Source organism: Aulonocara sp. 'chitande type north' Nkhata Bay, linkage group LG8 (assembly GCF_057382095.1).
Source record: "Aulonocara sp. 'chitande type north' Nkhata Bay isolate Kocher_YH1m ecotype deep benthic linkage group LG8, A_spYH_male_GT1.1, whole genome shotgun sequence".
NCBI lineage: Eukaryota > Metazoa > Chordata > Actinopteri > Cichliformes > Cichlidae > Aulonocara > Aulonocara sp. 'chitande type north' Nkhata Bay.
The window spans coordinates 18808868-18833460 of NC_141351.1; the positions used below are offsets into that span (position 1 = coordinate 18808868).

Sequence of the window (24593 nt, forward strand, 5' to 3'; positions counted from 1 at the left end):
ACAACACATTGGTCACTTAAATTATACAAGAAATTCACTAAAAATGGCAAAAACAGTTACCTAATTTGAAGTTCTCCACTCAAATTCGGTAAGCCGCTGGAGGAAAGTTGTGACATGAGGGTTAATGTGAACAACCTTTCGCTTTACAGTGGTCCCAGTCCTTCTGCTTGTCCCACACTTGGAGGTACATTTTGTTCCCTCTTCAGGGTTTATCCTTACAAAAAACCTTGCACACGCTGACTCCTGGTATTCCAGGTTCAATACATAGAATGAACCAAAGAAGATTACACGCCCCTCTGGACTCACCATCCAGCAGGTGGCGGTCATTGAACTTTGTCCTTAAATGTATAGGGGCAACATGTTGTCATTATGCAACATAAAATAATTTCAATACTTCACTTCTTCACACTGTCTAGATAGTCATAAAGCAAATAGCTATGTACAGTTAATTATTAATGGCCTTATGTACATAAGTCCGTTTTAACATATTATAATTGTACATAATTGGGAATTATTCTGCACATTAAACACACCTAACAAACAGTCAGCCCAGTTAAATTACCGGAGATGAATCAACTGTATGGTTATTTTGGAGTTTATAGTTTGTGCTGCTGTTAAACTTTACAGTATTGACTTCAGTATTTCTGCTGTTGGTGTAGCTAGACTACTATGTTGATCAGTAATATGTAATGTGAAATTTGATATTGTTACTTTGCTGGATTCACTGAGACACATGTCCAACAACCTTGGTTTATAAAGGAAATTACATAAATTTGAGCTAACAAAACAGAGACTGGATACCTGTGTCCACGAAAAGCTCCTGTGCCAAACAGAAATTTTAATATGGTCTAATCAGCTCTATTTCATAAATGACTTCTTACCAAGAATAATCAGCCTTGGGGTGCTTGGCAGGCTTTTAACGTGCAAACTGAACAATATAAATTTGCGTGCACTGAAGCCACAAAATTTAGAAATACACATAGTTGCAAAAAGTTCAGTGACCAATTACCTTTCCTAAATGACAAATGCAATGCAAAAAATAAGAGTATTGACAATAGGGACCGATTCCCAGTTTTTACATGATCAAAATTATTCACAAAAGGCTTCAGTAAACAGAAAATGTGTGCCGACAAGAGAACAGTGCACAAAAATAAAAAGATATTTGAGCTCGACGCTTTAATGGGTTTAACATGACTTAGTCAGCACTCCGCACCGTACAGGTAGTACAAGCACACCTTAAAACACTGACCAGCTAACAGCTTTAAGCATTTGGGCGCAACCTCGGTAGTTCACCGATACACCTGTTGCAAACGTCCAAGTTTCTATCAAGTCTCATAAATCCATCGGCAACTATTACCTAACTAGTCTTTTGAGTCTCCACATTCATAGATATTGACATTTTGTCTTAGCATTTGAATGAAAATATCCTGGTAGGGTAGCTTAAAAGTCAAAACAAACAGTAATAAGAACGCATTTCGGACTTCTCTCGAATAAGTGAAAAAAACACTTACCTTCACACTGATTAGCTGGTTCCGATCCAACTTTAATGTGTCCCATGTCAGTCCGTTTTAGGGAAAAAGTGTTAAGTGGTTTCATTTAATTTTGAGATGCCCGCATGGACGAGCAATTTGGAGTCTAGCAGAGTTATCACAAATAGCATATGATCTTCAGATATAATCCAATCAACCTTGCATTTAACCCGATTGAACATCCAGTTACCTCTGACTACTTCTAAGTTGCACATGTTAACGGTCTCATCATCACTCTGTGCTGCAGCGAACTGGATCTGTGGCACAGAATAGTTGATGGTGATGTTGTTCTCCTGCTTTGCAGCTTTGTTTGAGTCTGAATTGCGTCTTATGCTGGGCAGACACTGTGCGAAGAGAAGCAGATCAATATTTTCTTGTTGTTGTTATTTTTTTATTTTTTATTTTTTGCCTGGTAGTGACCGAAAGAACGAGATCGCGGATACAAGCGGCAGAAATGAGCTTCCTCCGAAGGGTGGCTGGCCTCTCCCTTAGAGATAGGGTGAGAAGTTCGGCCATCCGGGAGGGGCTCAGAGTAGAGCAGCTGCTGCTCCACATCGAAAGGAGCCAGCTGAGGTGGTTCGGGCATCTGACAAGGATGCCCCCTGGGCGCCTCCTGGGTGAGGTGTTCCAGGCATGTCCCACCGGGAGGAGGCCCCGGGGCAGACCCAGGACACGCTGGAGAGATTATATCTCTCGGCTGGCCTGGGAACGCCTTGGTATTCCCCCGGATAAGCTGGAGGAGGTGGCTGGGGAGAGGGAGGTCTGGGCCTCTTTGCTTAGTACAACTGCTGTCATTCATGAAGAATGGAGGCTTCCATATTCATTCACTTCTGTACTGGCTTTACTCTTTCGATAGTCTATGACTATATAAATCTCGTATCAAAGAAACTGTTGTATTGATTTTAAAAAAATCTAAATAAAATGTTTATAAAATTCCACAAAAACAACATTTTTGTTTATTTTCTAACTACAAAAAGTTGGAACAGGTAAAAAAAAAGGAAAATGAAGTTGGGCTAATTTGCAAATAACTGCAGTCTGATTTGATTTACACTTTACACAATGTTCCAGCATGTTTCGAATTAGAGTTGCTTTATGATGATACTTCACATGAAATTGCTCACTGTCCCACAAGCAGTTTATATATGGCAGATATTTGTAGTCAACACCTAGACATTGGTATTGCACTTTTAGCTAGCAACAACTGATAAAATGTATTCTTGTCTTGTCTGGCAGGATGAATGGTGCCATCACTAAGGGTTATGAGGAAGATGTAGGAAACAAAACATCGGTTTACGTTCACACAGCCCACTCCATCACGACATCACTTTACTTGCTCAAGAAGTACGGGTACAAATCTGCCCCTCATGACGAGGTACTTAAACTTCAAAGACAACAGTGTTGTATCGTACTTATTTTCCCTGCACAGAATAAACATAAGGGCTCCCCTTTTCCTTTTGACAGGGTATAAAATATGTGTTGATTCCAGAGGGGATGAGGGATTTCCAGTGGCTAAAGGCTCTTCTGAGAGGAGAAAAGGTCTCTGCTGGCCCATACCGCAATAAACTGTGAGTATAAAATGCAAAAAAAAGAAAGAAAATTAATCAAGAAATGTTTTCACCACTTTCAAAAAGTTGCAATTATCCCATTAAGGAATTAAGACTCCAACTGTATTTGTTTACGTCTTGTTTTGTTTTTTGAATCATGATGTAAATGTTTTGTACTCCCAAACACATATGTTTGTTTATTTTTCAGTAAATAAATAAACACTATAACCTTCTATTTTTCTATTTCTATTTTATGGGACACATAATGATGCCACTGAGGAGAAAGTTATTAAGATTATTTGTACTATCATACATTATCCTTTACAGTATTTATACAACAATTGGACAAAATAAAATATTAATCAATACAAATATATATATTTAATCTATTAATTTATTCAAAGTCTGTTATCTTAGGTCAACACTGTAACATAATATAATATAGAAAAAAAAAAAGAAAGAAAAAAAACATGAATTTAACCAAATTAAATTCAACCAGTTGCCATTTGTTTCACAAATGCAAATTTTGAGTGTACATGGAAGCTTTACCTGCATACATATAAAATGTTTGTGACATGTAATTTAAATGTATCTTTCTAATATAATGTCTTTTACAAATCAAAATATCTTCTGTGGCATATATGTGACTAACAAGTGTGCCATATTTCGTCTTCTAACCTCACCAGACCAAGGACCTACTATTCAGGGCAATACAATGAAAGTCGTTTCTACGTTCTGCACCAGGACTTCCTCCGATATGTGCGGAACAGGTCAGCCTGCAATTAACACCCTGTACATAGTATTTTTGTTAAAAGGGCTATGAATAGTTAGAAGAAAGCTTTCATGGCTACTGGATGGACTCACGCGCAGACAGTTCTTTCTTTGAGAACAAAAGGAGATTATTTATTTACAACAGGGATCACCTCAGTGCTATATATATGTGCAGTGAGTTGGGAGGGGGTCCAGGGAGAGAGGGGGGGGGGGGGGGGGGGTATCCACACACATGCTTCCTCTTCCACACAGTCACCGCCACAGCTCCTCCGCACACACGCACTCCTCTTCAGCCACACTCGCTCTGAAACTCCACACACGCTGCCACACCCGTTTGTTGTTTACAGCTCTACCCCAGGAATGCAACCTTGTTAGCTAATTCAACCATACAGTTGGGATTCCTATTAGAAATGAACAATAAGGATGAGAAACAAGCAAAACATCACTGGAATAACTGTTATAAGATTGTAACTCAGACATGAATGTCAGCATGAACAGTCCTTGAACAATGTAATTATACAGTACTTTCCCCATTTACTTTGAAAATGGGAAATATTTGCAGCAATTTATTGAAACATGTGCAAACATACATAGACATACAATATATTAGACAAAATATATTGGTACAATTCTAACCAATCAATGTTTGGTGTGACCACCTTTATTTTTCAACACAGTCTGAACTCTCTCAGACAAACTTTCCTGTAATTCCTTTAAGTGGTCTTCAGGAGTAGGACTCCAGTCTTCTTGAAGAACATCAAGTAATTTACACTGAGTAATTTTCTATGCATGTGTTCTTTTACAGTGTGTTTGGGATTTGGAGGTTGCCTATTCTGCTGTCATAGAAGTGTAGCTCATTTTCCCCATGTGTATGCTTAATTGATGCTTCTTCTTCACTCACAGGTTCTTACTGTCACCTAATCTGAATAAAACATCCTGGTCTTTGGTCAGACCAACCAACGGGGCATTCACTGTCTTCTTGGCTCTGCACACCTGTGACATAGTGAGTTAAAACTACTTGAACTTTGTGTGCTTATTGCTGGTATTCACAGCTTTAGAAGCATTGACCTGGCAATTAACTCTAGAATGAGCAAGTCAACTTTCAGGAGCTTTCTCACACAGCCCAGATGAATCAGAAATAAGATGAAGAGTCAAAGACACCTTTCATGAAAAAGCACATTTTTACTCTGCAAGTTAAACAAAAGGTCCGCCCCATTGGGATTAATACAGTGCCACCCACCACATACTTCCCTTCATGAAACATAAGCGTTTTCACTGTTCTTGGTGTTTTAAATCCAAGAATAACTGGGATGAATCTGATGGATCCCAACCATCATAGCCTTTGCCTCTCTAACTTTGTCCTCAACCTGCCTTCCTCTTATTTTAATAAAAAGACACATACACACGTATAATCATAATATATTTCTCCTACTATTTCTCCTGCCTTTCTGTCTTCCTCAGGTCGATGCATATGGATTCATGACTGACGACTACGTCAAATATCCTAACTACTATGTTGAGAAAAACATGAGCAAAGTCATTTTCTACGCCAACCATGACTACATTTTGGAGAAGAATACATGGAAAGACCTTCATAACAGGAAAATAATCAGGCTGTTTCGAAGAACTGAGTCAAAAGCAAAGAACTAAAAGCAACACTGACATGATCAAGATTTCTGATTACCAGATTTAAAAACAACTATGTGTACTTTCCAAAGACTGAGACAATATGTGATGCTCAGTTTTACTCATTATGGTAGCTGGTTTTATTTTTCTGCAACTCCTTTTGTGGTTTTATCAAAAGCAAAAGACGATCGAGCAGTAATATCTCATTAATGATGCAAACTAAACCATCCAAAGCAAAGATGCTATGATTATTATCACTCATGTTATTTTATTAAAGTGCATCTCTGTGGGTAAATTTCCATAGATTAAAATCAAGCATCGACAACAGCTGGGATTGAGTCAAGAGCATTAATGCAGATGAACTCTTTGCCTCTTTATTTTTACTATTGGTTTAATTTGGTCACATTGAAGGGGTTTTCAGCATAAATGGCAGTTTTATAAATTTTCTTGCATTTGAATACTTGATATTGTTTGGTTACTATTGGTTGCAGATTTTCAGTTTTCATTTATGCTTTTTCAGCTTATATATCAAATATTGACAAAAGAGTAATATGTAATCCAGGTATATCTGTATAATTATTTACGTCTGATGTGTTATTTAGCTTTAAGATAAATGCTGTTAATACCTGTTTGTGACAGCTGTAGTTACAGCTTTTACTTGTGGCACAATATCTTCATGTTGAAACCAAATAGCCAATTATATATTCCACCCCTGGAAAAAGGCATAATAACAAGATTATATTATTATCCTTTTTTTATTTGTTTGTTTGTTGGATTTTAGTGGTTGACTTTGCTTTTATAGTAAATTTAAATTTCTAGAGGTTTAATGGAGAAAAAAGCTGTGATTTTATTGTGGTGGTTTGTTTTGATGTTACAGTTTTTCTCTGTTATTTTATTTTCTTAATTAGTTCAAAAGTTGTATCTTTCAGAAAAATTATTTTTTGTGAAACACAAAATGTTCAGTCAAACACAACAAGTTTTGTATAGAGTTGTTTGATGTATCAATGACATCCAAAGACAGCTCAAATGATCTGTAACATCTGTGTACATTGTGCATGTAATTTTATGTAGGAAATAAAGCTGACTTTTGTGGGATGTGTTAATTTTGTATTTTATAATTTACTAGCATAATGTAAACATACTTCTATTTCTAGTTTGCTTAAAAGTTTTAACCTAAAATCACTGTGCCCTGTAGCATCCCTTATTTATACTTTATCTTTTGCTTTATGATTCTTTTCTTGCTGCTGCTCATTTCTGTTATCATCTCATCCTATTCACAGTTCTTCATCCTGCAATTCCCCTTATCCAGTGGTACATTTCCTCCTTTCCAAAATGTCCTAATAAGATGATGTCTCATCATTAGATATGTCTCTGTGCAGAGTCTGTGCCTTAAAATATAAAGCTCCTTGGGATCACTGGCATTGTGAACAGGTGCTAAATAAATTTAATGAATTGAATGTTAACATATTAGTCCATTAATTTAATGCATCTATGCTGTTCTTCTTTTCCCTTATGCAAGAACAGAACAGCATATCTCATTTTAAAATCAGCAGCACCTCAAAGGAAATCTAGGCAAAGGATATTATTATTTGAGCACGAGAAAGGGGAAATAAATTTGTCATATTTGTAAGCGATCTGTCACTCAAAGACTAAATGCATGTAATGTGAAAAGAAAATAATCCAGTCCATTTTTTTTTTTTAGATCAGAAGCATAGTGTTATTTTTGTGGCGGTGTTAAACTGCACTGTGCATTCACGGAGCTATAACTGATAGTTGATCTTTGGAATGTGGTTTTACTTCCCCATTAACAGGGTTGGCAAATAAATGGTAAAATGGCCTGTATTTGTATAGCGCTTTTACTAGTCCCTAAGGACCCCAAAGTGCTTTACACATCCAGTCATCCACCCATTCACGCACACATTCACACACTGCTACATTGTAGCCACAGCCACTCTGGGGCGCACTGACAGAGGCGAGGCTGCCGGACACTGGCGCCACCGGGCCCTCTGACCACCACCAGTAGGCAACGGGTGAAGTGTCTTGCCCAAGGACACCTGTGTCAAGGTTACTGTGTGCCAAGCCGGAAGTATTTAAATAAATTTGCTATTGTCGTAAGTGGAAAGTTCCACAGCTCTAATGGAAAATACCACATTTCCATTTGTAGTGATGTGGGATGTGGGAACAGAACATATGCTCACATTGGTTACTACTATAGTTTTAGGACCCTTACATAGCATAGTCTCTGTTATAGTGTGTACACTGTCATTATTATAGTCTGTTCAGAGCGCTATGCTTCCACTACTGTAGATATATTTATAGCACTGTGTAGATCTGTTTACCACACACTAGTACATCTGTATATATGTAGCACATCTGTATGTTATACAGATCATCTCTGTATATGTATATCTATACATATGTATACAAAAGTACATCTGTACATTTGTCTGTAGTTCAGTCCAAAGATGATTAATTCATTGACACCCTAGCCAGGACGAGGACCCCAATTCTCACCTCCAAAGTACACAGTCCTTTTAGAAAGGTCATTTCAAGAATGATTTTCTGTGTTGAGTTGGGCATAACCAGTTCAAAAGCTCTCGTAATATCTATAATACGAGTCACTGATGTCTTGATGCATTCTCAATCATCCAGGAAAGTAAATCTCCACAAAGTTGATTCTGTTCATCTGGATGTAGCGTTTTGTGGGAGAAACGTTTCGTCACTCATCCACGTGACTTCTTCAGTCTCAGCTGACTGCAGGTTTCCCCAATCTTATAAACAGTACATTTGCATAATGACTGAAACCAGCCCACTGAAGGAACAAAGGGCTGGGAGGTCAGTTCCTTAATCTTAATTATGCAAATTCTCATGGCCATTGATCAACAACCAATGACCAAAACCCACTGATCAAAGCGATCAATGGCGGAAGATGTACCCTGTAGGTGTAAATAGACTGCAGAGTCCTGGCCTGACGAGGCTTACACCTACAGGCCAGTGGACACTCTTTCAAGGATGAGGATGTACACATCTTGGACAGGGAGGAACGCTGGTTTGAGCGGGGAGTCAAGGAGACCATTTACCTGAAAAGGGAAAGACCTGCTCTGAATCGAGGAGGGGGCCTAAGGGTACATCTTTCGCCATCTTACAATGCTGTGATTGCAGCCATTCCCCAACTCTCTGTGAATGGTGCTCACGGCCATTGAACAGTGGGCTTTGATCAGTGGGTTTTGGTCATGCTCCGGCTCGCTGAGCTCCTCTGGCTCAGGCTGAGCAGATCCGGGTGGATTCCTTGCATCCTTAACATAGAATGTTCCAATGCAGTCTATGCCACAACCAGTCTGGCAAATCCGCCTTCTTTGGATCTTGTGTGTTCCTTCTATACTTCCTGCATGTGATGCACTTACAGATGTGTGAGGCAACTGCACTGCTGCATCCAATGACTCATATCCCATTAGATCGCAATTCATTTACAGTCATACCTCTTCCCTGATGCTGTACTTTCTTATGATAATGCTGGATCAGTAAAGAAGACATGTGGCTTGCTTTTGGAAGAATGGCAGGATGTTTCATGTGTGGATGAAGATCAGATCTTGTCAAGTGGCCGCCTGCTCTCAGCACACCCTGCTTATCCAAAAATTGACTTAATTTGCATAGCGTGTTTGCTTTGTCTTTGGATATTATGTTGTTGCATTGCCGTAGATTCTTGATTTCACTGCTGAATGCTTCTCTTTGGACCAATCTGATTCTGAAAAGTTTAGTTTGTTGTCTTTCCTCAACACTTGTACTTCCGTTGGGATTAAGACCTTTGACTTGCTTAGCACAACATTTAAGACAAGCAACAGCTCATTTAACAGCTCTTTTCCAGCCAGAAAACTTAGTCAGGCGGTCCAACAATGTTCTATTTACCTTTGTGCTGGTGTTGAGCACCTGAGCCTTTTAAAGTTCTGGATCATTGTCACTAACCTCTCTCACCTTAGCCTCCCTTATGGGTAACTCCGTTTCCCGCAGAGTCTGGCCCTGATTTGAAGCAACGAGCTGATCTGCCGATAACCCTCTCAATGCATGGTCCACCGGATTGTCTTCGGCTATCAGCAGCTCTCCTCTAAATTCGTACACTTAGAAGAATACGCCCGACCCATTGTTCAAATTTGGGGAAATGAAGGATGCATTTGTCGGCCGCATTTGGTGCAGGCTTCAGATTGGGACAGCCTTTGCTGCCTGGCTGTGATGTAATCGGCCTTCAAATGCAGCCTCCAAAGGATGCAGCCCCTGAATTGGGACCTAGCATATATGACTGGTTGGTTACAGGAGGACAAACCTGTCATATCAGACAGTATCAGTCGGAATCTGGAATAACTCTAAACCAATAAAATATAGGAAACAGATCAACTTAAAATTGGAATTAATTAAATGGTTCATTAATAATTAAATGCCCATTCATTTCATTTAAAGCTTTTAATACATTATTTATTTATTTCCAATTTTATTTATATTATATATTATACATATAATTAATTATACAATTATATATTCAATTAATACAAATTTGACATTTAATTGAATTTACATTTAATCAATTATTTAATGATGCATTTATTTAATTCATTTTGGTACACCTGGCCTTGCGGCTGTGTTCATGAATTAATTTTATCTGTCAGTCTCACCCATCAAATTCAGGGGTGGGGTTAACACTGATCGAGTCAAAAGCATTGCTTTTGCCTGGTGGCCATTGTTTTAGTGGGCCTTTCTCAGCATCAACAACAGACATGTGGAAACTTACTAAACTATACTTAGAAATATCCTGTTTTTGTGTCACCAAATACACTTTTAATATTGTTATTGGCTGCAGACAGAGTCAGGTTGAGAGTGGATGCAAGGCGAGCTATAGGCTAGAGAGGAGGTAAGAATGCAAGATGAATCCCTGAGTAGTGGGTAGTAGTTTTTTAACATGATTACTCTCTTCCTTGTTGGCTGCTGCGCTTTATTTTATTTTTTTAAATAACACAATGTGTACATATATCCTCTGGTATGTCATGTCCTTTCGCATATTGTATAAATAATCATAGTGGGCCGCCATGACCAATAAATGCCAAGGTCTGGTTAAATCTGACATCAGCGTGGAAATAAAACATGGCTGGTAACAACTATAGAGTAGGGAGAAGTTTTCTTTCAAAGCACAAGATCCCTGTCAGTCCCTGCATCCTTAAATGTCTCCAGTTGTCCCGAGTTCCCTCTGACTGTCTCCTTGGTGCATTTAAACCCATGTTCCTCCCTGTCCTCATCGTCTGTTGTCTTCATCTCCATTATCAGTCATCATAATTTTACCATCTCTGTGCAAGTCTGCAAATTTCTTTATTAAATAATAAGATTCTTAAATTCATCAAGTCTCTCTGTGCCTGGGTCCTCGCCACAAAACATGACATCACTGTTTTGTACATTTTAACAAAATTTAATCCCCAAATTTGTGAAAGAAAAGCAAAACACTTTTTTGAAAAGTCTGTAACAAAACCATCAAATCTGATAAAGGTTATTTAAATGCTGCTAAAGACTACTACTGCCAAAGAAGAATGGATTGGAATTTTAAAAAAAAATACATATCCTAACCTGCGGGAGAATAATGAATGATGCGCACAGTGAGTAAAAAGTAAACTCAGTGCATTTTTTGGACAGAGATTCACTTTTAATGTGTATGTATAATATAATATATATACATAAAAATACACTCCAAAAATAGAAGAGTCCTTGAAATGTACAAAATATTATTAAAAAATTGAGACACCTTGGCCTATGGTACAATGTATACAATGTATGAAAAGATCTTTACTGCAGATACTTCTATGGCTCTGCAGATTTTTTCTTTTATTTTAACCTCACCTTGAGGTTGGCAAATCTGTCTATCACATTTTGGTGGTCAAGTCTCTCAAGCATCTCTTTCTCAACTGACATCACAGCCAGGTGCTGAAGTCTGCTTTGACCCATGGTCCTTCTCAGCCAGGTATGGAGCTGAATCAAGACACTAAAAGACCTTTCACAGCTATAGCTGCTAACTGGGTTTGTTAGGTCAACCTGAATAACAGTTTTCACAGTGTGGGGAAGATCTGATTATCCAGCCTCCTACCTAACTATATAAAGAGTAACTGAAGGTTAAATGCAGCTAATATGTCCTGTTTTAAGCCAGGCCACCGTAAATGTACTTTTATTTATTCACTCCACATAAAATGTAATAAATAAGTCATATAATACAAAAACCAACTATTCACATTTCAACTTTTAACTATTTAAATTTTTAGCTTTTTCCTTTTAAACAAATTTAAAGTGAAACAACACAAAACACTACAAACCAGAACACAATTAAATATAAATTAAAATATGAAAACAAAAAGAAGATGCACATTCTCTGTCATATGGGTCTGCATGAATAAACTTTCTGAATCCTTTATCATCCGTAACTGAAAATAGTTGTGGATGATTACTATACCTTTCTAATGTGACATTGTTGTCCCTGGCTCTCTTTCTCTCTCCCTCCCGCTCTGTTCCTGTGCTACTGCGAGTGTAATTACCGCCCCGAGAGAGAGGGTGAGAGACCAAATGAAACAAAACAAAACAAAAACCCCACAGCTTGCAATAAGGAGCCAGCTCGCGTCGTTCAAGTCAAAGATGCGGCTCTAAGAGCCATTTCGTTAGTGACCGACACATCACTACTGGCTAGTCCAACTTCAGTAACCCTACAGACGTCACTGCTGTTTAGTTTTCTCTCTTCATTTATGTTGGAAGTGACAGCAGAGCTGTACGTTTTTATTTTTTCAGAAATCTCTTAGAATAAACAGTATATCGCGACAATGACAAACTGAAACACAGGGCTTAAATACATAGAGCGAGCAATCAGGGAATGGACAACAGGAGGGAAACACAGCTGGGGCAAATCAGAACTGACCAGACAAGGAAGCGTAAACTGAACACACTGAGGTAAGACAGAGACCTTCAGAGTAAAACAGGAAACACATAACACAGACTGAACAAAGACACAGACTCGCACGCACTGCAACAGAGGGAACAGAGACGTGGGACCAGGGCAGACACAGACACTGACTGGACACGGGGATATAGCAACTAAGGATACACAGAGACGCGAACTAGACAAGGGGATACAGCTGACAGGGGAGACAGAGCAACTAGAGAAGACAGAGACATAAACCATAAGACAGAACTCAAACAAAAACTCAAAGACTAGAAATAATAAATAATATAATAAACTCAAAAACCCTGGGTCAACGACCCAGGCATCCTAACAGTTTGAGACATCGTTATAAAGACATCCATCTTTTAAATATGAAACATTAGTTTAAAGCAAACTAACAAACCTCTTCTCTACTCATACAGCAACCATAAAACAATCACAGAATGTGTATTCATGTGTTTCTTTTCGTTTGCAGATGTGCTGGATTCAGTGAAGCTGATTCCAAAGGCAAAACAGCCACTGCTTCTCCCAAAACCAGGTGGTGATGGCTGTGTGCGCTGTGCTGTGGTAGGTACTGGAGGAATCCTGAACGGCTCAAAGAAGGGGGTGGAGATCGATAGCCATGATTAAGTTGTTCGGTAAGAATAAACAACCCAAGCAAACCTTGGTTGGTTTTGTTTGACAGACACTACTTCTGACTCACAGTAAAGTGGTGAAGATTTACTGCCATTCATGTCAAAGTTATTCTTATAGCTTTTATCTTGATGGTAGTGTGAAAATGTAAAAATACTACTACAGACAACCTTACTAATTTTCTGTTGTTAAGAAGTAATAAGTATCTTTTTCTGTTCTGGTAGTCGGTCTGGAAAAATGAGCATGGGTAAGAAGACTCCAGGTTAACGAAGGATGTCAACCTTTTAGTATTTATCACCCATACCTAATTTCTTGAAGCAAAGAACAAGTATTGTGAAAAATACTTGACTTTGATGGGGAAACCTAGGGACACTTCAGGGTCATATGGCAGGCCCATTGTAACGAAAGATAAAGTAGTGTTAAACATACCCTGCTTTATCTGTCTTTGTGACTCTCATAATTTACAAAATGAACTTCATTTTGTATTCAATAAGACTTTAAACTAGTGAGAGGTAGAAATTAGAGAGCAAGAGAACCTAAGGGTTGTTTTATCATAGACTTCTGAGCAACTTCTGTACAAAGAATACAGGCTTAAATTACTTCCATATTGGCTTTACTCTTTAGATGTCCAGCCTTCATATACAGTCTATGATATATCTCATTCTAGAGAAATTCATTTCATTCATTTTTTTGTATACTGCCAAATAACAACAACAGTCACCTCAAGGAAGGAAAAACTATTCTGCAGTCATAAAAAATGTTGTTTTTTTATCAGTGCATGAGGAATGCCTTGTATGTTTCAGTAAGACATACTATTACGTCAGTGCATACTATTACATCTATTACAACAGCAGTTCTCCACCTGCTAAACTGGCCTGCCTTGAGTCCACACCCTACAAAACCTGAAATACCTTGGTGAGACATGAAATGATTAATACGATAAGGAGGTCAAGTCAAGTGGCTTTATTGTCATTTCAACCATGTGCAGTGGTACAGTACACAGTGAGGTGAGACAATGTTCCTCCAATAGAAAACCGCAACAATGGCAGTGGGATGTGGAAAAAGACTGAGCATTGTGCAAAAAGTAAAAGTATGAAGGTAGGTGTGTGTGTGTGTGTGTGTGTGTGTGTGTGTGTGTGTGTGTGTGTGTGTATGCGTGAGATTGTGCAGATAAGTGCTTGAGGTAGTGACGCATATGAAGGTATGTGTGTGTCAGTCTAGTCACTTAGTGTTCAGGAGTCTGACGTCTTGGGGGAAGAAACTGTTGCCCTAGTCTGGCAGTGAGACGCGCAGGGTACCCCCCTCACGTCGATAAGTGAAGCAGAGGGAGCCTGACCATGCGTCACACATTTGACAAGTTGGGAATGAGAACGTGTTGGATTATATCTTTCACCTCTGAAAGAGGGGTATGTATAACAAGATCACATATTTTCTTTTAATGTTTGTTGGATCTTAGTGGTTGGGTTTGTTTTTCAAATTCAAATTCAAATTCAAATTCAAATTTTATTTGTCACACACACACAACCATACACAGTATGACATGGGGGTGAAATGCTTGTAGCTGTACAATGCCCGACCATTAAATGACAGAAAAAAAGTTTTACAATATTTACAATTTACAGTTTACTACAAAAATTTACAAATTAACTTAGGAATTTACAGTAAAGAATGTGCAAATAGCAGAAGAGATTATAAAGATAAGGATTATAAATTATAGGAATTATAGGATTATAGGAAATGTGTGGTGACGTGTGTGAGAGTCCAGTCTTATAGTGACGTGTTTGGGAGAGTCCAGTCCTACACCTGGTTCAGGCCCCGAATAGCCTGGGGGAAGAAGCTCCTCCTCATTCTCTCTGTTTTGGCCTTAAGGGAGCGGAAGCGCTTCCCAGACCTCAACAGTGAGAAGAGTCCATTGTTGGGATGGGAGAGGTCCATCATAATCTTCCTAGCTTTGGACTTGCACCGCTTGGTGTAGATGGACAGCAGGTCAGGGAGCTCTGATTGAATGATGCGTTCTGCCAAGCGCACCACCCTTTGCAGATCTCGTCTGTCCTGCTTGGTGCTGTTCCCAAACCAGGTGCAGATGTTTGCCGTCAGGACGCTCTCGATGGTGCAGGAGTAGAAGTTCTTGAGCACCTTCAGTGGCAGATGGAAGTCTCTAAGTCTTCTGAGGAAGAAGAGACGCTGACGGGCTTTCTTAACCAGGGTGTTGATGTGACAGGACCATGACAGGTCCTGAGTGATGTGGACACCCAGGTATCGGAAACTGTCCACTCTCTCCACTGGCGTGCCACTGATGATGAGGGGTTTGTAATTCCTCGCCTGCTTTGTAGTGAAGTCCACAATCAGCTCCTTAGTCTTGCTGATGTTTAGGAGGAGGTTATTCTCCTGGCACCAGGTCTCCAGGTTCCTAATCTCCTCCAGGTAGGCCGTCTCGATGTTGTCGGAGATCAGGCCCACAACAGCAGTGTCGTCAGCAAACTTGACAATGGAGGTGGTGTCGGATGTGGCTACACAGTCATAAGTGTACAGTGAGTACAGCAGGGGGCTTAAAACACAGCCCTGAGGCACTCCAGTGCTGAGTGAGATGGAGGGGGAGACTTGTTTTCCCACCCTCACTGATTGGGGTCTGTCTGTGAGGAAGTTGAGGATCCACTGACACAGTGATGAGCTGAGTCCTAGATCCATCAACTTGGTGAAAAGCTTAGAGGGAATTATTGTGTTGAATGCTGAACTGTAGTCCACGAACAGCATCCTAACATAATTCCCTCTGCCAGTGTCCAGGTGACTCAGGGATGTGTGGAGCAGGTGAGATATGGCATCGTCTGTGGAACGATTAGTCCGGTAAGCAAACTGAAGTGAGTCGATGGTGGCAGGAAGTGAAGAAGTGATGTGATCTCTCATCAGTCTTTCAAAACACTTCATCACAATTGAAGTCAGTGCTACTGGACGGTAGTCATTGTGGCAAGCGGGCTGTTGTTTCTTTGGAACAGGGACAATAATGGACTGTTTGAAGCACGTGGGAACCACAGCTTGGGCCAGGGAGAGGTTAAAGATCTCCGTGAACACCGGTGCTAGTTGATCAGCGCAGGCTCTAAGGACCTGGCCAGGGATTGCATCTGGTCCTGCTGCCTTCCTGGTGTTCACCCTCCTGAAGGTGTTCCTCACGGCATGCTCTGTGATGACGAATGCATTTTCTTCACTGGTGCACTCCGAGCGCGCGCAGCCCAGTGGCGTGTCTAGAAAATTTTTGTTGGGGGGGCCAGGTAGGGGCACAGATTTGGAGAAGGGTGGCAGATGTAATTGGCAGATAATGTTTAAAAAAAAATTCTACCAACCATTAACCATAATTCAATAATCCTATAAACCTAATAACCGAATGCGCTTTTAACTCTTATTAGAATGAGATTTTAACCACTACGGTGCAAAGTTTTTAGATACTGCGTTGATAAAGTACAAGAGATACAATCAGTGCTTTGTCAGTGTTTACTCAGCATTCAAGGACAGCAATATTTGCATAGTATTTTTACTGACATGTAGTGCACATATGTTTTGGGCAAAAACATTTTTGAATATTAAAATACGAACATTTGTAACAAACAATTGACAAATTAGCCAGTTCCAATGTAAAACTTTATCTGCTTATTAAAAAAAGAAGATAATCTTCTCACAAACTGGTGTTTGATTTTGAAACAGGAAAAAAGTGGGGAAACAACTGAAAAGACTAACATTTGAATAAAACCTGAAAGCAAGTAAATACTTTCTCTGCTGCCTTATGGTAAACTTTGGTAATATTGATCAAGAACAACACTGGCTGATGATGAAATACAGTCAGCTGGCATGGTGACACTGCCAGTATTAACCTGCAGGGCTGGACTGGGACAAAAAATTGGGCATTTTTACTACAGACCGACCCACCAGGTAGTAAAGCCATAAAGACTTTGACTGAAAACAAACCCTGTTGTGACAGTGATGTACAGTCTTGTTGGTATATGTATGATTTCTATACATTTTACGTCAGATAAAAACTTTGGTTGTAAGATTTAGATAATTATTTAATAAAAGCGAGATATTTTAAATGAGAATAAGAAAGAAAAGTAATTTCTTTGTGCTCCACCTTTCCCTGTTAATTCCCTACCTGGCCCCCTGGCATAACTTTGCTAGACCCGCCCCTGCACAGTTACCAGCTGTCAGCTACGTAAAAAAGGATCCTGGGGTTATTTGTCTCTCAGAAACAGTTCATAACTTCCCTTCAACTCATTCCTGTCACCTAAAAGGTAAACCTGTTTCTCCATCACCTGTTCAGCTCTGATGATTCAGTAAGGACATCTCCTGGTTTCATCTTCATGTTTCCCTCTCACCACATATACAAACCAACATCATGACCAGCAGCTTTACAGCTGTGGCTCCAGCAAACATCAGCTGATACTTGAAATTAATATTAAATAAATTCTAACAACAGCTGATCAAGCTTAAACGTGCTGCTGTTGTTTAGCGCGACATCCGCTGGTTTCCTCTTTCTGGCACAAAGTGGGCGATAAACAAACAAGAGAGACGATCAGCTGATCATTGATCAGTTTCATGATTGAAGTAGCAACAGAAGAGGGAGGGGGAGAGAATGAGAGAAGAAGAGGCAGCTGTGCAGCGTAAACACACAGAATAAATCCAGCTTTGTCTTTTTCCATTCTAGCTAAAGTTTGGGACAAACTGCGTCTCTTCTCAGGTCAATACCAAACGCATAATATTTTCTCTGAATGAGGGACCATTCCATTTTTAAGGAGCCGTTGGCAACTCTACTAACTAACCTTATGAATAAAATAAAGTTCACTATCAGTAACATCATAGCAACTGAACAGCTGTACAGAAACTCCTTCATGCTAGCTCGGGCAGTATGAGTTATTGCAACTGACAGTAAAAAGTCAGCACAACAAAAATAAACTCCACCTAAACTTGGTTTATATCTGACCCAGATAGACTGCAGGTCATAACTTCTTACCTGAAGTTCAGTTCACCTGACACTCGGACTGGCGGCTGCCTCGGGTCTCTCCTCCTCCTGCCTCCCCTTCCCTCATCCACCTGCTGGCCTCTGTGGAAGCCCCGCCATAGCCACCACCAAACAACTGAGTTATTTTTACACATCGACCTGCATCTGGCCAATCCACCATCTCTCATTGTTCATGCCCTTACAAAATAAAATAAAAAAAATAAGTCACCGGGCATATGCCCGGTATGCCCGATGGCCAGTCCAGCTATGCAACCAAATCTGCAGCTCCATACAGCAATGTTATGACTCAGATGATATCTTATAACTCATAACTCTTATGTTAGCTCCCCTCAGTAGCATACTGTCTGAAATATTCGAGGGCTCCAATAATTCTTTAAGTGTTATTTTTTCCTTGGTATTCTAATTTCACCGAAGTTTACTAAACTCAACAAACTTAATATTACTTACCGGGACATTTATTCTGTCCTCATTTTCTTTCACCGAAAAATTGTTTCCAGCGGTGCCGTCTTTCGTGCTTGGCTCTCCTACCTTTGCTAACGTGATGCGCATAGCGCAGAAGCCGATGCTGCATTCACTTACACTCGGATATCTGAGCTTCACCGTGAAAACATAATCGGACATTTGATATTTGATTGAATTGTATTGTTTTGCCTTTGGGGTGGCACCTGGGGTGGCCAGTCTGGTTGGGGGGGTGGCCTGTGCCCCCCCAGGCCACCCCGCTGGACACGCCATTGGCGCAGCCGTTTTTTGTTTTAATTGCTGCGGCGTCGAAGCGAGCATAAAACGTGTTCAGCTCATCAGCCAGTGAAGCATCTGCATTCATCATTGAAGAAGCTGGTCGTTTATAGTCCGTTATAGTCCGCAGTCCTTTCCACAGGCTCCTAGAGTCGCACTGTCGTAGCTGTGACTCTAGTTTTTCCCCGTAGCTCCGCTTTGCCTTTCGGACCGCGCTGCGCACGTTGTAGGACGCAGCCTTGTATAGGTCCATATTACCGGAGACAAGCCCTTCATTGTAGGCAGCGGTGCGTGATCTCAGAGCGTCGCGGATGTTTTTATCCACCCACGGCTTCTGGTTGGGAAACGTTCGGATGATAGTTCTTTCTGCTGTGTCGTCCGCTAGTTTCCCGATAAATCCCACAACCGCTTCCGTAAACATGTTGATGTCATCAGAGCTGTGCCGAAACATGTCCCAGTCTGCGTCATCCAGTGCGTTTTATAGTACACTTTAATTTCTAGGGGTGTAATGGATATAGCATTTGGCTGTTTGCCTTAATGTTATGGTCTTTTTTGTCTTTTAATTTTTGTTCTTTATTGTTTCCAAAGTTTTACTTTCCAGAATTTGTTGAACTTATGTTTTTTACAACTCTTCTGTAGATGTTTTCGACGTTGCCTCAAATTCCTCTATCACTTCTACCTCTTCTTAAAGTCAATAAAGAGTTCTTTTACTGATGGCATGAAGTTGGCTTTAATGTTAGTTGTAAGATCTTGGGGTTGTTACAGCTTCACCTTGATCACAAACTACGCCACCGTCGAACTAAAACATAACATAAAATCCAATGAGATAGTAAGACGAGTGAAGTAAAGACATAAAATGATCTATATAACATACAAACATACCTCGCTGGCTGACCCATGCTTTGAGGCAGAAATGAGCACTTTACAGATACTTTTAAGAAACAACTTTCTCTGAATTAAATTGGCTTCTCTTGCTTCAACTTGCCATGCTCACACATCAACATGGCGTGCATCTCCCTCAGGTGCACCAGTGGAACCAACATGCAGTACAATAGTTCCTACATGAGAATTTTCACAATAAATGACCTAATGGCATATAAAATATGCATAGTGCAAAACAAAATACATTAACTGAAAGTAAGGCAGTAAAATTCCTCAACTACATCAGCGATTACTGAAATGGTCTCTAACATTTGTAAACATTGTGCAACATCTGCATGTAACATCATCTATAAAGCTATATTATGAATGAAATAAAGCTGACCTTTGTGGGATGTTTAGTGTTTTTATCATTGCATTCAATGTCGCAAACTCACAATAACAGCGTCAACGCGTTAGCGCGGTTAGCTCATTAACACGTTAGCGCCATCCAGCCCACACTTGCTAACGGAGATTTGCCGTGTTAATGCGGTTATGCCGTGTTAATGCGGTTATGCCGTGTTAATGCGGTTATGCCGTTAACATCATTTTAATGAGATTAACGCTGACAGCACTAGTTTATTTTTATTTTTTTATTTTATGTTCTTTTGTTTGAATCTGCATGCTCAATTTGTCTGTCACTTTGCAGCGGGAGTTTCCCCAATAAGGGACAATAAAGGGTTATTCTATTCTATTTTATTCTATTTTATTCTATTCTATTTGCTTCTGCATAGAATAGGACATACAGCACATCCCAAACAAACTGGTATACCAGATACCCTTTATTCCATACTTTGCACCAGTACAAACAATTTGGCAGTCACATATTTTAGTCTCTAGTTTTCTTTGATGCAGCTTTTTTATTTTGTTTTGGTGAAATGCTTTTTTAAATATGATCTTCTCCAAAATGTAGTTGTGGGCATAAATTTTAATATATTTCTCAAAACAGTGGTTGGTGTATTTTATGTAATTGTGTTTTTATGAATCTATATACATCCCCCTGAGGATGCCAGTAAGAGGACATAGTTTTCGCATTACCTTAACAACAACAATAAAAACCACCACCACCAACAAAAAACGTTTACTTGCACAGCACTTACTTACTCCCAGAGCTGAAGTGAAAGAGTCATGAATCTTGTTTATTATAGTGACCACCTGGCACTCTCTCCACAAATGTGTTAGTTCGTATAAGCCTGAAGCCATGGATGTTCTTGTGTGAGTATTGATGTTACTATTTTTCTACTTTAAATGGTAAATGGTAAATGGCCTGCATTTGTATAGCGCTTTACTTTGTCCCTAAGGGCCCCAAAGCGCTTTACACTACATTCAGTCATCCACACATTCACACACTTTATGAGAGGTAAACAAATTTATACAGTGTCATGTCACACTGAACATTGACATTATTCATTTCAACATTATTCAGTGTCATGGCCTCATGCAGGAGATCAAGAAATACTTCTCCTATTGCTGTTATTCTGTGGCAGGCCAAACTTTTCAAAAACTTAATGAAGCACCATCCATTCAGGCAATCTGGAACAACAAAACAATATCACACCCATTCCAGCCCGCACTCACCAGCTCAGTTGCTTATGAAGCGTAGCATGAACTAAGTAGAACATTTAAGCGTGTCACAACATCTCTGTTTACATTTCATGATTCATTCTAAGTATTTCCTTACTCATTGTAACCTTTAAACTTTCACCAGAGGCAACAAGTGAGTGAATAAAATGTAGGATAAAAGAAAAATAAGGATGCTAGATTTGTCTTCATCATTAAAACCCTTGGAGAAATACGGATATGTTGGATATATGTGTAATATATTGCAGATACTGTTAACATGTTTATATGAAATATTAGTCTTTACCACTAGATGGCAGTAAAGGATTCGCTAGGCCAATCCAAAAACCTACACCTGCCTTTAGGCAACAGTCAGTTAAAAATAAAGAGATTCGGTTTATCCACACTGTGCTTTTATGCAAAAATAAATCTAGTGTTTCAAGCTGCCTGAGTTACTCGTCAAGTGAATAACTGTTACATTTGCAGTATTTTTGGTATAGAATTCCTTTAATTAGAGTGGGATTGCAGCAGTTGTATATATACAAAAAAGCATATTCAAGAAATCAATATGATTTGATCAATTTTGACAACAAATATTATTATTTGTGCTTCTGACGCAATTAAAAACAATTAACCCTGCTTATAAGTAATTCTGTACTTATTTAGTACAGTTGAGCATTTTATTTTTAATTAATTAACTTAACACTATCATTGCATTGTACAGTAACAAAAATATACTAAATATTTACTAAAATAAAATGCAAATTGTTATAGTATCAGAATCTGAAAATGTACGTGTTAAGAATCCAGCATTGAAGCTATTACTTTGAAAAGGTTAGGTTGCATGCACTCAAAGAAGGGGGTGATCGAACGATTTTTCAATAAGAAAAAAACAAACAGAACAAACATGTTGGCCATGTTTGACAGACACCACTGTTGGAGCTATTTGTTCTTTATTTTTGTTTTTGTTCTTATTTTTGAAATTAGTTAAAGTTTGTTGTTAGTTTACTTATATTTTGGGGTTTATTTGTCGGTTAATATTTTGTTTTAAATGATTTGTTTTGTTTGTTGTTATTTTGTTAAATTAGTCAGTAAGAGCTGTAGGGCCATTTTGTTTCTATAAATAAAGAGACTGGTATAGGACCAGCATGCATTTGGGGTGGGCCTATGGTTTTTTTTTACCAGAGCAGGAGAAGCAGTAGGAAGGATCTTGTTATTGCTTGCCAAATGGATAAATAAACCAAAACTCTCAACTAAAAGGTTTGGACAATGGACTTCTTTTGCCTGCGTACGAAATATTACCTCAGTGCAGCAGTGGCTTGTGGACTTTAAGTTGTGGGACGTTTGATCATACAAAAGTAAAGGAATTGCCACTACACAAAGTAAAAAACCTTCCCGTGGACAAAGGAATAATCCTTCATTAATGGATATAAGGATTTCAAGGATCACCGTCGAACTCGAATAAAAGGTATTGGATCGTCTGGTGAGTAATCCAGACGGATTTGATGTTGAGGCCTGGATCAACATGTCACTCGTTCATCAAAGCTGGTGAGTGATAATATTGTTTAAGCCGTAAAGGAAAACGGTGAAGCTATTGGAGTTTAAAGACATGATTTCACTACAAAGACTGATGAACTGAGTTTTGACGTACTAAATTGGTGCATAATTGGATCGCTAATTGAAACATGCCAACGCCCTCTGTGGAAATGTTTGTCCGCTGCAAAAGGCAGGTAAATGGATGTCATGTTTGTACTTTAGGCTATGGACTCTCAGTGTGCTGTGCATCTTTATAAAGTTTGAAATAATCCAAGAGGACAATAAAAATGTCGGATATTAAGAGTAAACGAGAGGATGACACTGAGATGCAAGCAGAGAAAAGAAGCGTTAAATTTACGCCAAAAGGTTTGGATTTGTATATAAAGACATGCCAAGAAAAGCGCAGTTCAATGTGTAAGCAAGCATCTAAGTACATGGGGAAAATTTCCGCTTTAATGACCTCACATGAAAACGTTAAGGAAGTGTCTTCTGAATTTGGGAAGTTTATTAAATGCTATCAAGATGCAAACGCTTTGCAAGAATCCTTTTTAAGTTTGCCACTGCCAGAAGATGAAGTGAAAAGGCAAGTTGCACATTTTCAGTCGAAGGTGACAGCATTCTCTGTTTTTATGGACAAAGTAAAGGTTTGGTTGCAGGAGGCGGGCGAGCCGTATACTGAACAAAACAATACTGTTCGCAATGATAAAGCTGTTGAAAGTTTGGATGAAATAAAACCTGAAGACAGTGTCTCTAATATCTCAAGTGTAAAACCACCTTCAAAAACCTTGTCACAGCAAAGTCGAATTTCATCAACATCTTCCGCACGCATTAAAGCTGCGGCTGACAAGGCAGCGCTCATGGAGCGACTCGCTGCATTAAAGAAAAAACATTCTATCGAAGCGCAAGAGGAAAAACTGAGAAAAGAAAAGGAGAAACTGAGAAAAGAAAAGGAGACATTATCCTTGGAAACAGAGCTGGCAGCCACTAATGCAAAGCTTCGTGTCTTAAAAATAAATTCAGTTTGTAGCTCTGAGCATTCTGATGGAATGAACTCTTATTTTGAAAGAGGGCACGTACAAGAAGCGCCTAGTTTAAATCCTTGTGCCGATACATTTGTTCCAACATCAAGAGATTACTCTGGTATAAATTCTGCATCTGAATCACAAGTAATCGTACCTAGACAAAGTCAAACCCAACATCAGGTTGATGATTCAGCTCAAGTGTCCTGTACATGTGGCAGAATCGACAAATAAAGTTGACTTTGACTTTGACTTTGACTTTGAAGTGACGCAGCAAACACAGCCTCAGTCTCCTACTTTGACTGGGAACTGCACGAAGGAGATTGTAAATATTATGCAAAAACAAAATGACATCACTACTTTGCTTGTAAAACAAAACTTATCTTCTGTCCTCCCCGCCAGAAACATCCCTGTGTTTGATGGAGACCCTTTACAGTACAGATCATTTATGAATGCCTTTGAAAATGGAGTGGAAGCTAAAACTGATAACTGGAGCGACTGTTTGCATTTTTTTAGAGCAGTTCACTAGGGGGCAGCCTAGGGATTTGGTGCATAGTTGTCAGCACTTACCACCTGAGCAGGGCTATTCCACAGCCAAAGATCTTCTTGAAGAACATTTTGGGAACGAAAATAAAATTGCCTCTGCATATATGGAGAGGATTGTGAGTTGGGTACCTATTAAAAGTGAGGATGTGAAAGGTCTACAGTCATTCTCTCTTTTTCTTCAAGGATGTTCGAATCTAACACAGCAAGTTGTTT

The 24593-nt window shown here is 39.3% G+C and overlaps 1 protein-coding gene across 2 annotated transcripts in view; it reads left to right on the forward strand.

Annotated features, from left to right (window-relative positions):
- LOC147323624 (alpha-N-acetylgalactosaminide alpha-2,6-sialyltransferase 1-like) overlaps nucleotides 1–6684 on the forward strand; it is a 14899-nt gene extending 8215 nt beyond the window's left edge. Inside the window, exons 5-9 of one of the 2 annotated variants that reach the window (XM_086304096.1) lie at nucleotides 2763–2901; nucleotides 2991–3094; nucleotides 3760–3843; nucleotides 4748–4847; nucleotides 5306–6682. In XM_086304096.1, coding sequence (XP_086160222.1) covers nucleotides 2763–2901; nucleotides 2991–3094; nucleotides 3760–3843; nucleotides 4748–4847; nucleotides 5306–5494 — 616 coding nt within the window. In that variant the 3' untranslated portion in view covers nucleotides 5495–6682. Of the gene's footprint in view, nucleotides 1–2762; nucleotides 2902–2990; nucleotides 3095–3759; nucleotides 3844–4747; nucleotides 4848–5305 lie in introns of both variants that reach the window. The other variant, XM_086304097.1, reaches the window with a different exon arrangement.
- Nucleotides 6685–24593: the final 17909 nt, after the last annotated feature.